This window comes from Anthonomus grandis, chromosome 4 (assembly GCF_022605725.1).
Source record: "Anthonomus grandis grandis chromosome 4, icAntGran1.3, whole genome shotgun sequence".
NCBI classification, from domain to species: Eukaryota; Metazoa; Arthropoda; class Insecta; order Coleoptera; family Curculionidae; genus Anthonomus; species Anthonomus grandis.
Window position 1 is genome coordinate 7,249,473 of NC_065549.1, and position 16,499 is coordinate 7,265,971.

The 16,499-nt window shown below is 32.5% G+C and overlaps 2 protein-coding genes across 3 annotated transcripts in view; one reads left to right on the top strand and one right to left on the bottom strand.

The window, feature by feature from the left end:
• Positions 1-1,521: 1,521 nt before the first annotated feature.
• LOC126734886 (tubulin polyglutamylase complex subunit 2) overlaps positions 1,522-16,499 on the bottom strand; it is a 77,579-nt gene continuing 62,601 nt past the window's right edge. Inside the window, exons 1-4 of one of the 2 annotated variants that reach the window (XM_050438717.1) lie at positions 3,486-3,559; positions 2,412-2,543; positions 2,084-2,360; positions 1,522-2,027 (exon numbers count right to left, since the gene is read on the bottom strand). In XM_050438717.1, the coding sequence (XP_050294674.1) occupies positions 1,545-2,027; positions 2,084-2,360; positions 2,412-2,543; positions 3,486-3,553 (960 nt within the window). In that variant the 5' untranslated portion in view covers positions 3,554-3,559 and the 3' untranslated portion in view covers positions 1,522-1,544. Of the gene's footprint in view, positions 2,028-2,083; positions 2,361-2,411; positions 2,544-3,485; positions 3,560-16,499 lie in introns of those variants that run through there. The other variant, XM_050438716.1, reaches the window with a different exon arrangement.
• LOC126734885 (sprouty-related, EVH1 domain-containing protein 1) overlaps positions 3,764-16,499 on the top strand; it is a 68,074-nt gene continuing 55,338 nt past the window's right edge. Inside the window, exon 1 of the mRNA XM_050438715.1 lies at positions 3,764-3,946. Within this exon, the coding sequence (XP_050294672.1) occupies positions 3,927-3,946 (20 nt within the window). The 5' untranslated portion in view covers positions 3,764-3,926. The remainder of the gene's footprint in view (positions 3,947-16,499) is intronic.

Here is a 16,499-nt window from a genome sequence, read left to right on the forward strand (position 1 = left end):
TGTTGAACGGTTGACTTAGTGACGTCAACTGGCATCATTGGCATAATTTGTTTACTAATCAGCGAACCAATCAAAATTATTTAAAATAACATAAAAAAAGATTACAGAAACTATAAACGATAAATTTTTTTGACACTATTGATTAATTCTCTATGTCCTTCTGTTCTAAATATATTATAGCCTGTATTTACTGGTTCATGTGGATCATGCTTTAATCAGGTTACAAATGTCAAATACATTAACATCGTATTATGGTACCTTTACACTATACGAAGTAATTTTTATTTCGCTAAGCACACTTGTAAAACTTTATCGTAAAATTATAATAGGTTAGATTAGATTTGTTGTAAGTGAAGCACCTTGTGTCCCTCCACTGCGACTCTAGGTCTATTAAGATTTAAGAGCATAATTATTATAAGGCTGGGCACCACTATCGATATGCTTTTTGATTTCTATAAAAATATGTATTTGAAATTAATTTCAATAATTTTGTAGATTGAAGCAGCCAAACATTATTGCATACAAAAATATGTTCATGTAAATCTTTCTTTAATCAGGTCAAAAATGTCAAACAATTTGACTTTAACGTGGGATTATGGCTCGTTCACACTACACGACGTAGTTTTTATTCCGCTACGCATAACTTAAGATGATTATAGGGCTGGGCAGAGCTATCGATATACGTTTTGATTTTCAGAAAAATATGGATCCTAAAATTAATCAATCGAAATTATTTAAAATATTATAGAAACAATAAACGATAAATTCTTTTGACACTCTGATTATTATAAATTCACTATTTCTCTCTTGTTCTAAATATATTAAAGCCTATATGTACTGGATCATGCGAATCTTGCTTTAATCAGGTCACAAATGTCAAGCAATTTAACATTAACATGGGATAAAGGTTCGTTTATACTATACGTCACTTTTGTTTAGCTTCACAAACCTTAAGATAAGGCTAGGGCTGGGCACAACTAGGTATCAATATACTTTTCGATTTCTTGAACAATAATAATAAAATGTATATCTTGTGGATTTTAAAATTAATATCAATAATTTCGTAAATCTGATGTCCTTGGCATATAAATAGAGGAAAAAAATAGACCTCATATTATTGAATAAAAGAAACCATTCAGAAATTGAAATAATAATGAGCACAAAAAACGTAGTTATGTGAATCAACCATTAGTCATGCGTCAAATATTACTAACTAAACTAAACAAAATTTTACTGCTTTTGAAGGTTTATAATGCGCTACTCAATTTTTTTCTTTCATTTATTAATACAATAAATTTTAAAGTAATGGATTTAAACATTAACATATAACAAGCGCCAAAAAACGCACTTATGTGAATTAGGCTTTAGTAATACGACAGAAATTGCTAATGGCCGATTAGCACTGACATCTGACGCCTTTTCATTCCGCTGCGCAACCGTACTTTGGTCCATATAAACATGAGCAAGATCATCGATATTTTAACTCTCGTCTAACTTCAATGACATTTAATAAAACATCTATTATGTTTGTTTATATATTTTATTTAAAGCCCGCCTCTTTTGCCTTTACAACTCAACACCCGTCTAGCCAAATTCCTATTCTTCCCTTTATCCTTGTTTTTATTTTCGGCGGGCTGCCTGGCCTGACTCTGTTGGCGATCCGAGGGCAAAGCGACACAACTTTGGGGCGTAATATTAAAAATATTCGGATCGATTTTGTTGGTGTGCTCGATGCTGTATTTGTAGCTGTGGCTGTCGATTAAGTTACGATCCTCCGATAAGATGCCCGGGGCGATTAGGGTGAACATTTCCTTGCTCCATTCGGGCAGACCCTCTTTCGAAAAGGCGTATTGCCAACAGGGAATCCCCAAATGTGCGATACACATGCGAAAATACGTGGTGAAATCTTCTGCTAAGTAACTAAAGTGCATTTGCCCGCTGTAGAACCATATGGCGGGTACCGAATATGTCGTGGGATAGACCCACACGACTTTGGCGTTGTCGTCTATGTTTGCCAGTTCAAATACCTGTAAGAGATCTCTTAACTAAACGAATTGTAAAGGGTAGTCACGTTTTTACGTACCTTGCTCTCCCTGGATAAACTTAAGACTTTTTTCTTGCCGATGGTGTCTACTTGAGCGGTGTTTTTCGTTTCATACCCAAAGGTTCTGATGAAATCTGTCATAGGGTTAATTTGAATCAGCCCTAATTTAAAATCCTTTTCTTCCTCAGAGCTGGCATGGTAATCATAAGAGAATTCGTAGGTGAACAGGAAACCGTTTGTAGAAGAGTAGAACGAACGTAGATCCTCCGGTAGAATGACCCCGTTGTTATGTTCCCATGCTCGAATATCTACTTGTCTTTAAAAAAATATATTGAGAAGACTATATTGGGGTTGGTGGATTTGATACCTTAGGCCTTGGAGTCTTTTAAGGGTTATCTTGGATACGCAGGGATTCTTCTCCAAAACCTTTGACAGTCCGAGGAGCAAGTTTTCATAAAACGAATCCTCAGAAACCTTGTCTACGACGAATCCCATTTTTCTGAAAGTGATTAATGGGGATTTAATCCTGGGGAGTTTATCGTTTGGACGGCTCATGTTTGGTTAAAATTTTACTCAACATTAAATAAAAAAGTAATTTTTGATTTATTTACATTAATAAACGTCATTGATATAACCCCAAAACGTCATGATATTGTATTCACAAATTTGCCAGAATATATCTATTTTTAAGTATTTTTAGGGGTTGCGAATAATTGCATGTGAGTAAATGGGGCTTTAGTAAGTAAGCTTAGTTTGTCAATAATGTCAATCTGGCATTGAAGCTTCTGTCAACAGGTAATAAATATTTGTAGAAAATTACGATGGTTCTATATTATCAATAGGTGGCGATACCGGTCGTAATCATGGCTTACTCGAAATTAGGACTATCAAGCCAGTTAATATTTTTTTACAAATTAATTTTCAAAATAGTCTCTGAATGCCAGAAAAAATCATTACTATTAGTAAGGAAATCAGCAAAATGGGTTTAATATGTGTAAATTTGTAATATAATTCAAGATATATAGCAAATCTTACGTTATTGATTCGGTGATAAAAAGTCTACAATATAAATAAAAAATATTACTTACCCTTGCCTCACTATTAAATATTAAACTTAAGTCCGCACAAAAATAATTTCAAGAATAAAAATCGACCAAACAAACCTCAAGTTATATCAATAAAGTCATTTTTTAAACTTTCCCGCCACGGCGAATTTAATCAATAGTTCAAAATGGCGACTGGAGGACGCATGACAAGAGACGCCATCTTCCGGCTATGTAAGCCAGCCTAACGCTATACAACCTATATTTTGTTCAATATTTAAATAATTGTTCAGCTTGTGGTAGTATCATATAATTTTTTTTCACTAATTTTTTTCAGAATGAGCGAATAAAATAATAACAACATCAAAAATCCTTCGAAAACTCTGTTACATACTTACATAAAGCGCCATCTAAAGGAGAATATGCCAACTAACCGTAATCTCTTTAAAACAGCCATTTTACCCATTTTTAACTTAATTCATTACATTATTCAGATGTTTTCAGGTACCTAATTAACATTCTTAACTATACGTACTTGAACTGGCAAAAAAAAACAAAAAAAAAGCGATCTTAAAACTGTAATTTATGTAATCCCGCCAAAATTTGATAGCTAACCGCGAGATAGCGCGCACGCGCGATCCTCGCCCCCCCCGAAATGTCATTCATGAAAATCCGAAATTTGACAGGAGCGCCCCGAGTGACAGCCCAAACAGAAATTTTTTCGATGCCGTGTGTTGATTCCCCGATATTTTCGTGCGATACGGTTTGATGTTGTGCGAAAATGTGGGTTTTTTTCAAAAAACTGACTCTAAACAGTAGCAGTTTTACAGTGACCAACCATGACCGAAAAATTTGAGGAGTAAGTAGCGTTTTAATCCACTTTTCTTCGCGGGTACAACACCCTTTGGCTTGGGGTTGGTTTTGGCGTAACAGGGCGGTTTTTCCGCAATATTTCCGTGGATTTTAGCTCGCATATCCAAGTTTTTCGGATTTTCTTAACGAAACGGCGATTATTTAACATAAGGAGAAGAAAGCTATTGCTCAATAGTAGGGGAAAGCAACAGGACCAAAAAGACAGCCATAGTGGTTATTTCCTTTTGAAATTACAGTCTTACGGATAGATCGTAAACAGGAAAGGCTGGGTAATAATATGGTTAAAATTACAAATTTCAAGTGGTTAAACTGGTAACACGAGCCGGCGTTTTATTCAGGAATGTGTGGCAATTGGTTCATTATAATGAAACACAAACTAATCAATGAGCTAATATCCATTCATAAACCTCATAGTTATTTGTGAATAAAAATATAAATACCCGGCCTCCACCTTGTAGTTTTGATGCCTACGCGATTGTGTGTGTTATCTTTAGAATTACAGAGTAAAGATAGAGGTGTATTTGTTTATTTTTTTATTAATTCATTTTGTTCCAGCATGCTCATTATTTCCTAAAGATTTTTTTGTCATATAAGTTTACTACTGTATAATATATTTATTCATGAATATAATGGTCCTGTTTGACTCTTAATAGGTTGCAATATTAGGCTTCTACCACATGTTAATCTATAGTTGCCTCAATGAAACTGAAGGAATTATCGGATGAAAATCATCCTTGAAACCAAGACCTGGAAGGTACTGCACTCCGTCATGTATAATATTTCTTATTATTTGTCTTTTCAATGAGTATGGAATAGGGAGTTATAGGCAGCATTCAGTTACTTAATGGATGGTATTCATCCATTCAGACCTCTCAATGAAAATATTAATTCATGCATGTTGTCTTGTATTACTTTATAAATGGTTTTCATGTTTTAATAATGAGCTCATTATTCCCTAATTATGGTCGCCAAATGACAATATAAAACACTGAGCAAATAAAAATCATCCAAATTTAGATTAATACTGGCCCAGCTTAAAAAATATATATAATAATGGATAAATTAAATAAGGCCTAATAATCACTAAACAACTATAAATTGGTTGTCAAGCATTATATTCATAATTATAACTAACATAAAAGATTATATTTTTAGATAAACATGGATATTCATTATATTTTGACATACACCTGCAACATTAATTACAGTTCGGATCAATATAAATCCTTTTAAATGTCATAAATTTCAGGTTTTCGGGTATTACGTACTGGAATTAACCTTTGAAATAAGGTAAAGAGTTAGGAAAGCAAACATGTAAAAATTGAACTTTAGACAACTGGTTAAGTGGTACTTAGGTTTATAAATTGTTCTTGAAAAAGTGGATGTTGTCATAGGGAGTTTTTACAATTAGTATGATTAGATCTGTCCGAAAGAATAAAAGTAAATGTAAAGATTTGTCATATATCAATTAATGCACCCTCTCTATACATCAAAAATGTATTGGAGAAATAAGTTTATAGTCAAATAATTTCATATTTCAATAATATAATCATTTTTAAAGAAAACATGTCTGTGTTGGGAAATGGTTAATCATATAAAACTGCTATACAAGTTTTTACATCATATTGTGAAAAAATATATTTAATCAAGAATTAATATCACAGCCTGGGATTTATTATTGGGAAAACTGAATAACGATGGATTCAACAATACTTAATTTAGAACATATATCAGTATCTTCTATTAGGAAAATTTATATGGTATATAAATTATGTTGAGAGCCTCAAATTATTATTATTCTATTGGCAGGTGACACATTAATTTAATACCGATAAAGGCATTGAGGTTTTTTTTTAATGTCAATAGAGTGAAACTTATATGTGTTCAAAATAGGGTTACTCTCTTTACTTTGCACTGAATCTTGACACCTTCCTAGATAACTCTTAAATTAATTTAAATTAAGACTTAAGGAACTAAAAGACTGACATTGTGTGAAGGTTACATTTTATGTTTTTGTTATTTTGTGTAATCATTCAAATTTGGATTAACATTAGCCCCAGTTTAATTCATTATACCCAGTTAGATTCATTATATTTTAACAGCCATTTGCAATATTAATTACAGTTCCGAACAATATAAATCCTTTTAAATGCTACTTATAAATTTCAGGTTTTTAAATATTGTGTGTAGTAAGTAACCTTCGAAATAATGTAAAAAGTTAGGAAAGAAAGCATGTAAAAATTGAACTTTAGACAACTGGTTATGTAACTGTTATAACCTTGTTCATTAAAAGTGGATGTTGTCTTCGGGAGTCCAATTACATCTATCCAAAAGAGTAAAAGCAAATGTGAAGATTCCTATTCAATTAATATGTATAATTTCTTTTTCTAATTCAGTTAAAATAGGTATATATTTCTGAAACAGTTGTGAGTGAGGCACCTTCTGTTCATCCACAGTGACCCTAGATCTATTGTGGGTAAAATTGACATTACATACAATATGTTGGAATTGTCAGTATCAAATATAAAAAAATAGGTTTAGACATAAAGATAAAATTTTGCTGAGATAAAATAACTTCCAATTGGCTTATAAAATTAAACTATAAAAGAAAAATGTGAAAATTAATAAGAATTAGGTAAACTAAGACCCTACATATTAAATATAAAACAATACAAAAGTTGACATCAACAATGTTCATCAAAAATATGTTAGGGCTGATCTAAAGGTTGTCAGAGAAATACTTTCCTTCTACCTCTGGTCGGTACTTTAGTTAACCTAGCAGCAGGAATATAACAGTCATATGAGATTCTGGTGTCATAGGCATTAATTTCTCCACACTTCTTAAATGAACTAAAGTTTTTGTAAACATTTAAAGTGCAAACTAGAATATGCATGCTGCAGACTAACAATATTTTTTCTTGCACAAAGACAGGATTGCAGGAACTTGTCGGGGAAAGTCTATACATGCTTCTTATTGAATTACCCCAGATAAGAAGCTCATAAAGAATTTACAGAACCATAATAATACATTTTAAGAGTGGACATAATCTCTCAATTCAAGGATTGCATAGTTTTTTTATTTCAGTTTAGAGCACCCCAGATCAACATGATTGTTCAAAGGAAAATGACAACCAATGCACTCCTTGCATTTAAAATGTATCAGAGAAACCAGTTTATGGTCAACTAATTTCATATTATTTTTTAAAAAAAACAGACTTATGTTGGAAAATGGTTAATCATGTGAAAGTACTAGTTTTAAAAAAATATATTGTTTCTCAATCAGAGAAGGGCCTTTGAAATCACAGATAGGGATTTATTACCGAAAAAGCTGAAGTACTATGGATTGAAGTATACTTAATTTAAAATAGATATCAGTTAGGCATCACATTTATTTGCAGGTGTATTGCTATTTGCTACTAATTGAATATAAAGAATTTAGTTTTTAATTTATTTATTTACAAAATATTGTCTAACAGGAAATTCCTAGTAATAAGACAACATATGCTTAACAGATGAAAAGTAATTATACAAAACCAATAAACTGAAAAAACTAAATACTTTAGGTAGCTTAGGTAAACAGCATATAAAACATAATAGTCTACAACAATTAATTTGACTCAAGAAAGCCAAAATTTTAAGCTCACTACTTCAGAGTATACTACTGGCAGGAGAGAATTAAATAGAGAGGTTATCATGTCATAAACAATACAGCAATTTTGGGTTTGGATGTAGCTATACTGCCATTAAAAAGGTCAATAGCATTATTGCTGTGTAAAATATTACACCATGAGCAAGTTCGATATAAAGGTGCATTTTTGCTTTGTAGGTCTATTTTCTAAATAAAAGTGATGTTTTCTAGTGTGTATAGGGGGAACAAAAAAATTTAAGTCTCTTAAAAGTTGAGGTGCATCAATTTTATAGTTGCATAGTTTAAATAAAAAAAGCTGGCTGCTCAGTATAGTGCAGTGCCTCAGACATAAAAATTTAAATCTTTGTAGAAGTAGTTTATGGTCATACCCCCTTGGAGGGCATATTCCATCAATTTTTAAGCATAGATATTTCAAAAACCTGCGCTGCACATATCCTAGTCTATCTATATGGACATTAGAGTTGGGGAACCACACCATTGCTGCATAAAGACTTAATTAAGCCAGTATACAAATTATCAAGACTGTCGAACCTTTTAATTTCTCTTGTTGATCGGATTATGAAACAAAGACTTTTCAAGGAAGATTTAACAACTTCATTGATGTGTTTGTTGAATGTCAGTTTGTTATCTACTATGACCTCTAGATCCCTCATAGAGTCGACATTTTCTAGGGGATAAATAATTTCATTGTGAATATTTGAGATTGACTTGCACTTTTTAATATTCAGAGGTAGTTTATTTATTGTACATGAATGTGCTAAAGCATCAATGTTTATTTGCATCATATCACAATCCTCTTTAAATTCTATTATGTGAAATATTTTTAAGTTATTTTTATTGTTAACAAAATGGAACTTATCTTCATCATTATGAATTGAATGACTATAATAGATTGTTTTAGAGTTATTTTTTGTATTTTGCCCTTAAATTTCATTCATGCATTAATTCATTTAATCATTAATGAACTGAATCTTGACTCCTTCATAGATAACTCTTTTAATTCATTTAAATTAAAACTTAAAACTTTTTATTTTCGCTATAATTTTGTTCATTTCTAATGCCATGAAATGAATAAATAAATTTTACTTATCTTTTGGGGCAAGTCTCAAGTGGACTTTTAAGTACCCTTCTTAGAAAAATCTAAAAAAATGTTTGTTTCTTTCTTACTGCAAATGTAGGTGATCTTATTAAAATATTAAATGTAGGTGGTGTAATTTTTGCTTTACATAATTCCCTTCTCTGCCATGTTATATTGTAGGATTTCAGTTATATTCCCATATACTTTTAGGATAGAAGAGGTCAATTGATTATTATCAGGCGATAAAATCTAAGGTCTTAACTTTCCCTTGGTCCTATAGGATAAATATGAATTACTAACTGATCACTTAATCTAATATAATAATTAGGGTGGCCACCATGCTATTAGTATTATTTAGAGTAAAAAACATACAAAAGGAAACTGTGGTAACTGCAGGAAGGTTTACACACTTTCTTATATATCCTATTCTTTTCAAAAAGTACGATTTAGTAACCTGAAGTTATAATTTATGCTTTTCCGAATTGTTCTTGGAATTCTCATGTTATGACACAAGACAAACAAAGAAACAAACATTAACCATCAATTGATATATTCCCAAGTAAAACAAAACAAAAGGCATTTATAGTTGCGGTTTTCGACATAATAACCGGACCCATTACCAAGGTAAACGCAATCGAATCCGATAAAATGGTAAATGGAATGATTGAAGGTGGGTATTATTAAATTTATTGTCGGCTTAATCAGATATCGCGCATCCGGTACTAAATCGTTTTTACGGTTTCCGGCAAATGCACTTTGTAGGAAAATCGTCGTTGTCGGTGTGGAGGGAGAAGAGGAAAAAAAATGTTGGGAGCGGCGGAAGTGCGGAAGGTATAAGCGAAAGCCTCGACATCAACAACGAAAATAGACCGAGGAAACACTTGGAGGTTGTTTTTTTCGTAATTATTCATTTATTTATTTCCAACAAACGCATTTTACATAGCGTATGGATGTAATTACATAAAGGAAGGATTGCAAGTAACAAGGAATAAAATACACCTATAAATCTAGCTCTAAAAATGAAAAAATAAAAGCAATAAGCTATTGCCTACGCACTAAGCAATTGAGGCAGAACCATGCAAAAAGCAAGACCTAATCCCCTGAATGCAAATGCTAACATTATTGTTAATTAAGAATAGATTGCATTGTTTCGTCATATTGGTTATTGGAGAGCCATCAACCTCACTGACCAAAATAATCCTTTGTCAATTAACCTTAAATAGATTAGGAACAAGAAACTTGAAGATAATCAATGAATTACCTTGGTATGATGCTATTTGCAATAAGGCATATAAACAAAACTTATCGCATTTTTGATCTTATTTGATACAGAAGTACACATTATGCTTTCTAGCAAACAAATACTTCAAAAATCTTTTCTGTACCTTTTCAATAAGACCTATATTAAGTTCCTGCTGTGGTGCCCATATTAGAGAAGCGTACTTGAGATACTATTTTACTTTTTAAAATGCTTTAGTTCCTAATTATAAACCCCAAAATTTTATAAGATTTATTTGTTATTATATTGGAATGAGTAAAACTTCAGGTCTGCCTGAAAACCCACACCAAGATCTTTACACTTATACTTTTTGGGCAATTGACATAATGAAGTTTTTATTTTGTGTATTATTATTAAGATCTTTCTTGGTTTCTCAAAAGGCTCTTCTGTCAAGGTAAATTTTATAATTCGATACAATATCTACAGTATGTAGTATATGAATATTACTTTTGTGTCAACAAAATCTTTAATTATTATTTAAATTTAAAAAAAATTAGGGTTTTGTAACTGTTGTAGTTTCTCAAATGTAGTGAGAATGAGGAAGTCAATGATGGATTAGCTCAATTCCTCCCCCGTGATCGAGCTGTTCATTTCTTAGATAGAAAAGTGAGTTTTAAGAGTGTCACATTCTTGTTACTGCTTGAAGAGCTTATACGTTTCTGTTCAGTTTTAGCGTTTTTTAGAGCAGGTTCTCTAAGATTAAGAAATACTGTGAGGCAATTACAAAAAATAGGTCTGCAGAGTGATTTATAAATTTTTGTGGCCGTTCTGGTATTATTTTCATGGTTTTTGTACCTTAATGCTCGGAAATGCTTGGTCTGTTAATTGCTTGAGTTTTTGTGATCTTAGGTTGATTCTTAAAACTGAGCTTGATGTCAGTTTTAATTCCCAGATATTTAGTGATCGATTTGAGGTAAAGTTGCTAGGATTGAGTGGTTAAATAGGAGGTATTGCAATTTTCGGCACCAGACCTCAATTTGTTGAAGCTTAGTGGCAGCTTTTGAACTAGGTTTGGCATGTGTAATTAATGCCTAGTTATCGGCAAACTGAAAGATTTTTTATTCGCATCCATATCGGCAATGTTTTCAGTTATGCCGTGATAGAGATGAACCATGGTACTCCTTGTTGTGGACTAAATTCCTGGGATTATTTTTGGTTATTGATTTGAATTTGTAATGTTCTGCTTTCTCAAAAGTTTCTTATTATTTCTATGATGTGTTTAGGAACTTTTAAGATATATAATTTGTATAGGAGCCTCCTATGTCAGACACTGTCAAAAGCTTTTTTATAACCAGCACATTCACCTATTGGAATCAGTCCAACGACGATTCCTTAAATGTTTGGCATTTAAGGATGGTGGAGTCCCATCCCTTTTGCAAAGGATTTCCTTTCATATACCACGTCCAGGATCTAGACAGTGTCCAGCTTTTAACTTGGACACAGCTAGGTCCAACATTCTGTACCAGAGTCCTATTCACTTTATGGGTCAAAACTTTAACACTATTTCTGATTCTTGTGATATTCATCATGACAATCTGGCACTTATTTTGAGTCACCTGTGTATGGTCGGTGACAGAGGTTAGGTTATTTAGTTCTTATAATTATAGTTTGAATACATATATTTACTCATTTTTTTTCTGCTCTTTTGATTTAAATGAATTCTTAATTCTTATCCTAATTTAGTGTTGATTTTTTATTATTTATTTTCTCAAACTCACTACTTTTTTTATTATATAGCATTTCGTTTATAGTTTAGTTGCATGGATCTAATACAGTTCATGCATTTCTACTTGTACATTTATATATTTAATTGATTTTCCTGTAACTGGGTATTTGTAACCTGTTGGAAATAAAGCTTATTATTATTATTATATCCAAAAAAAGCTGCTGACTGAATATGGTTAGCCGATAGATTGTAGAATGTTTTTCTTTGAAACCAAATTGTTGTATTGATACTTTTTCATTTACTAGGTTTGCGAGGCTGAAGCTTATGATTTTTCCTATAACCGGGAGTAATGTAATAGGTCTATAATTTCTGGTGAGTTTAAGCTCTTTAATTGCAGTTCCGAACTGCCGTTATTATGACACCTTTTTTCCATATGTCTGGAAAAAAAGATTTTCATGATATATTGGTGCGCTGTCTTTTTAAATAAATTATTTTGTAATATTCATTAGGGTCTATTATTACGTTAGGCTGAATTATTTCTTTGTTCATTGAAATTTATTATAAATACCTTATATATTTTTCGTCAAAGTCAGGAAGGTCTCTCTGACTGAAATGTTGCTCATAGTAAACCATGAAACTTCTATAGTTTTTCTTGGTCTGTGGAATACGTGACGATAATTTCTTCCAATTCTGGAACTACCGAAGAGACCTTGTACTTAATCTTCTGACTATAAATGGTGGAAGAGCATAAGAATGAGTTATCAAAGGGTTATTTTGTTTAATAATTTCAGCTACTTGGTTGTTGAAAATTAAGAATTGCTCTGTGGTTATTGTCTGTTCCTGCTGGTTAATGTAAGTGGTTAAGTCTTATGTGTTGATCTTCTCTATATTGCATTGTTTGTAGTTGTATTTGATTGTTGTATTTCTTGTGTTCTAGGTCTAATTCTATTTTGAAACCTATGTGATCCGATTATAGGTCAGGTACTTTCAGGTATCTTCAATCCTTTCAAAACATTCTTTCAAATTTTTGTAGCATCTGGACTGGAGTCGGCATTGTGCATCAAGAAGGTTGGAGGCGTCTCAGCTCTTGTGAAGCTGCCATTTCGTATGAAGTTTTGAAGTTGAGGGAGTTATCCTTTGGTTGATATTCCAATCATCAATAATAATTGAATATTTATAAAGTGAATCTTTTATGAATATAGTTTGGTCAATTTTGGATGAATGTAGATAAGAAATATGTGTAGCTTTCCTTGTTGGAATGGAAGAATGGTATACATTCATTTAAGGGGTTACTTATTCTTGCATGGGTTTTTTGTTACTCATTTGGGTGAGCTTAGACAAGCCTTCCCCCTTATATTAATTTTCTTCCTTCTTTTTATTTTGCTGAAACCAACTTGACACTGCATTTAGTTCTATCTGCAACAAGTAACAATCATCATGGTTTTCAATTACCTTGAACATCTGAGTCATCAGCAAATATCAAACAGGGGACATATTTAAGACAATTTGGCAAGTTATTTATAAATAATTATTGTTTTTGGAAAAAACCAGCTAATGGGTGGGTATAGCCTGGTAATAGCTTAAATGCACATTTTTTTAAAAATATTAATTTAAACAGCCTGAAAAAGATGATAGTAGGCTCTTGAATCACAAAAAAAACTATTTGTACTTTATCCTGCGCCTTTGCTAAAGAACCTACATATAGGTATATATGTTTTTTTCGGGTAAACATTAATGGTAAAGTGACTGTCCTAAAAATAGCACCCCCGGCGGATGCATTTAACTTTTGCGTCCCGGGTCGACCTATATTTCGCCGCGGATGAAGGGTTGTTGCCCCCGAGCGAGGCCATTCATACACGCGAAACTGGGTCATCCTGAGAGCCACCGAGCCCCACCTTATCGGGATACCCACCCTCGCCCAACTCCCCCAGCGTCCTGCAACATGTAGCCCCCTCCCCACCACCATTTCGCTGCTGCTGCTGCTGACCTGTTTTTCCACTACCCGTACCTCCTCCCCCAAAACTGGGGCATAAGACAATTTTCTGCTTTACCTGTAAGCTAGTTTTTTTTATTTCTTCTCCATGTTATTTTGATGCAATCAGAGTGACGTCAATGGATTGAAGTTTGGAAGTTTTGCGAGTGGAGGATAATAAGGTTTTGTAAGAATAACGGCGATGGAAGAGTTTTTATTTGACACATTTTATTATATAAATGAAAAGCGCTGCAGCATTGGATTCTTGCACTGCAGACCCAGTCGATGGGGCTGAAAATAACTATAGTATAAGTATACGTCAACAATGTCACCTTTGTATGCCATTTTTCCTAGGCCCACCCGAAATCTGCTCTGCAATTGCTATAAAACGATATAAATAATTTAATAATTTTCTAGGAAGTTTGCAAGAAACAACAAATATCCCTAACATAACCAAACATTCGGAACTTTATTATATTCGACATATATATCGGTTGATACGTCAATCAAAAGGTGCCAACTGACAATTTTGACAGTGATGACAGATGGGTTGCTTTAAAAATCTTTGTTATATTTGATAAATGTTAGGTTATCTTCTTCTATTTAAGTGTCTGTTTAGCCTTTTTCAGGAGTTTTTGTGCTATCTTTTCACTAATTTATTTGTAAAAAGAACTTGAGTTACTAAATATGAAAAGGGAAACGTCGACTGTAGGACTTAGGATTTTCAGAATATAGGATTCAATAGTAAAAAAGCGTTGTCAAAGTGTGACAAATGACAGTTTTGACATTGACAGGAGGCATCATTCATCTTAATTTAGGTTTAATCTGGTCTTAGACATCGTAAAAAAATAAATTATTCAAACAATTCAATTTTCTGATTTGTGATAACTTTAGGTAGAAATGATGGGTGACACTTGACGTATGCGTGAGTGCCAAGTGACATATAAGTCGAAATATTTAATTTTTTGGAAAAATAGACTTAAGAGTAAAAAGACTTAAAAATAACTTAGGGCCTAATTTTTTCAATACAGCCCTGTAATTGTCGCCCTATAATGACGACCATCTCCCCATCCAAATCATATACAATGATTTTTTTTGCCTGTGCATACCTCGGACAATTCATTTCAATATTCTTATAATAAAAAAAAATTTAATTTTAGATTTCTTTGATTTGTAGTTTATAGTTTTTGGTCATTGCCGTGCCGTTATGTGATCATATTTTCTTAAATCGGTAAGAAACCAGTCTAAAATCCAAACTTCTAGTTTTGAAAAGTAAGAGGGATTTTCAGGATTTTGGATCCAATAGTAAAAAACGTCAAGTCAATCAAGGGTGACAAATGACAGTTATGACATAGTTTTTGACCGTGTAAATAATTATAATAAATTATGAAGAGATATATGTTTTTTCTCATAAATTTAATGTCTGTCTGGTCATAAACATTGAAAAATTACGGGTTCCTGCACCTAAAAGCGCATTAAGCAAACCTTCTCATTTAGAGATGACTGTAGCGATTTGTGACAGCTTGAGGTAGAACTGACAGGTGACACTTGACGTATGAATGTCAGGCAACTGTCGAAGCCATAATATAATTTTTATTAAAAAATACTTCAGATTAATGTGAACCCTCATTATATAAAACCAATGCATGGCGCAGTATGATATCATTTAAAATGCAAGTTTTCGCCTGTAATTTTCCATTTTTTGAATTTATTGCAATAGGAATTGACGTTTCACCTTCCCATCAAAATCAAATACAATGATTTTTCTTGCCTATGTAATAATACGGCATGTGGAGAGTATTGTTAACTATTCTGGATATTTCATGTAAATAAAAAAATGGATTTTTAAAATTTAGGATTCAGTAGTAAAAAACCGTTGTTACGTCAATCAAAAGATCAAGTTTTGTTTTGTTTTTGTTATTAAAATCTGTCATGTTTGATAAATGTCAGGTTATGTTATTCTATTTGAGTCTAATTTGCCATTTATTGGTAGTTGCATGAAAAAGCATTGCTAAGTCAATCAAAGGGTGACGAATGAGTTTTTACATTGACATGATAAAAAAATATTGAAAATTAAGAACTGTCATGTTTTTTTAATTCAATGTCTGTCTGGCCATAAACATTGAAAAAGTACGGGTTCTTCGACCTAGAAGAGTCGTAATTAAACCTTCTCATTTATAGATGGCAGTAGTGATTTGTGGCAGCTTTGGGTAGAAGTGACAGGTGAGACTTGACGTTGAGTGAGAGGTAACGGTAGAAAAAGTGAAGACTCGTTATATACCGGCATGGCCGCAGTACGAGATAATTTAAAATCCGACCTTTTGCCTTTAAAGGGCTTGATGTTTTACAATGAATGTAATAATCCTCCTGATGGAAGAATATTATTAACAGTTGTGAACAATCCTAGTCAATATTATTATAATAAAAAATTTAGATTTTCAAAACTTAGTTTTCAGTAGTGAAAAACCGTCGTTACGTCAATCAAAGGGTGACAATTTTGACAGCAGGTGTGTTGTTTTAAACAAAATTTAGGTTATATTATGTTATTCTACTTGTCTGTGATTTTCCTTTTATTTTTAGTTAGTTTTTGGTTATTGTCGTGCGTTATTTAATAATATCCTTAAAAACGGTGAATTCCGCCTTTAAAACGCCTATTTTTTATGTATTCTTCCCTTAATTCAATTTTTATAGACACAGAAATTGACATTTTCAAATGACGACCCTCTTCCCAGGAAAATCGAATACAATGTGACTATTTAGAGTTACTACTCACAATTTTATTCCAGGAATCATTATTACTTTAAGGCCATTCAAAAACAAACGATCTCCCCCATTTCATGCAACAGAAAACCCTCCGCCCTTCTTGCCCCATTCATGCAGAACCATGGCGCGCTT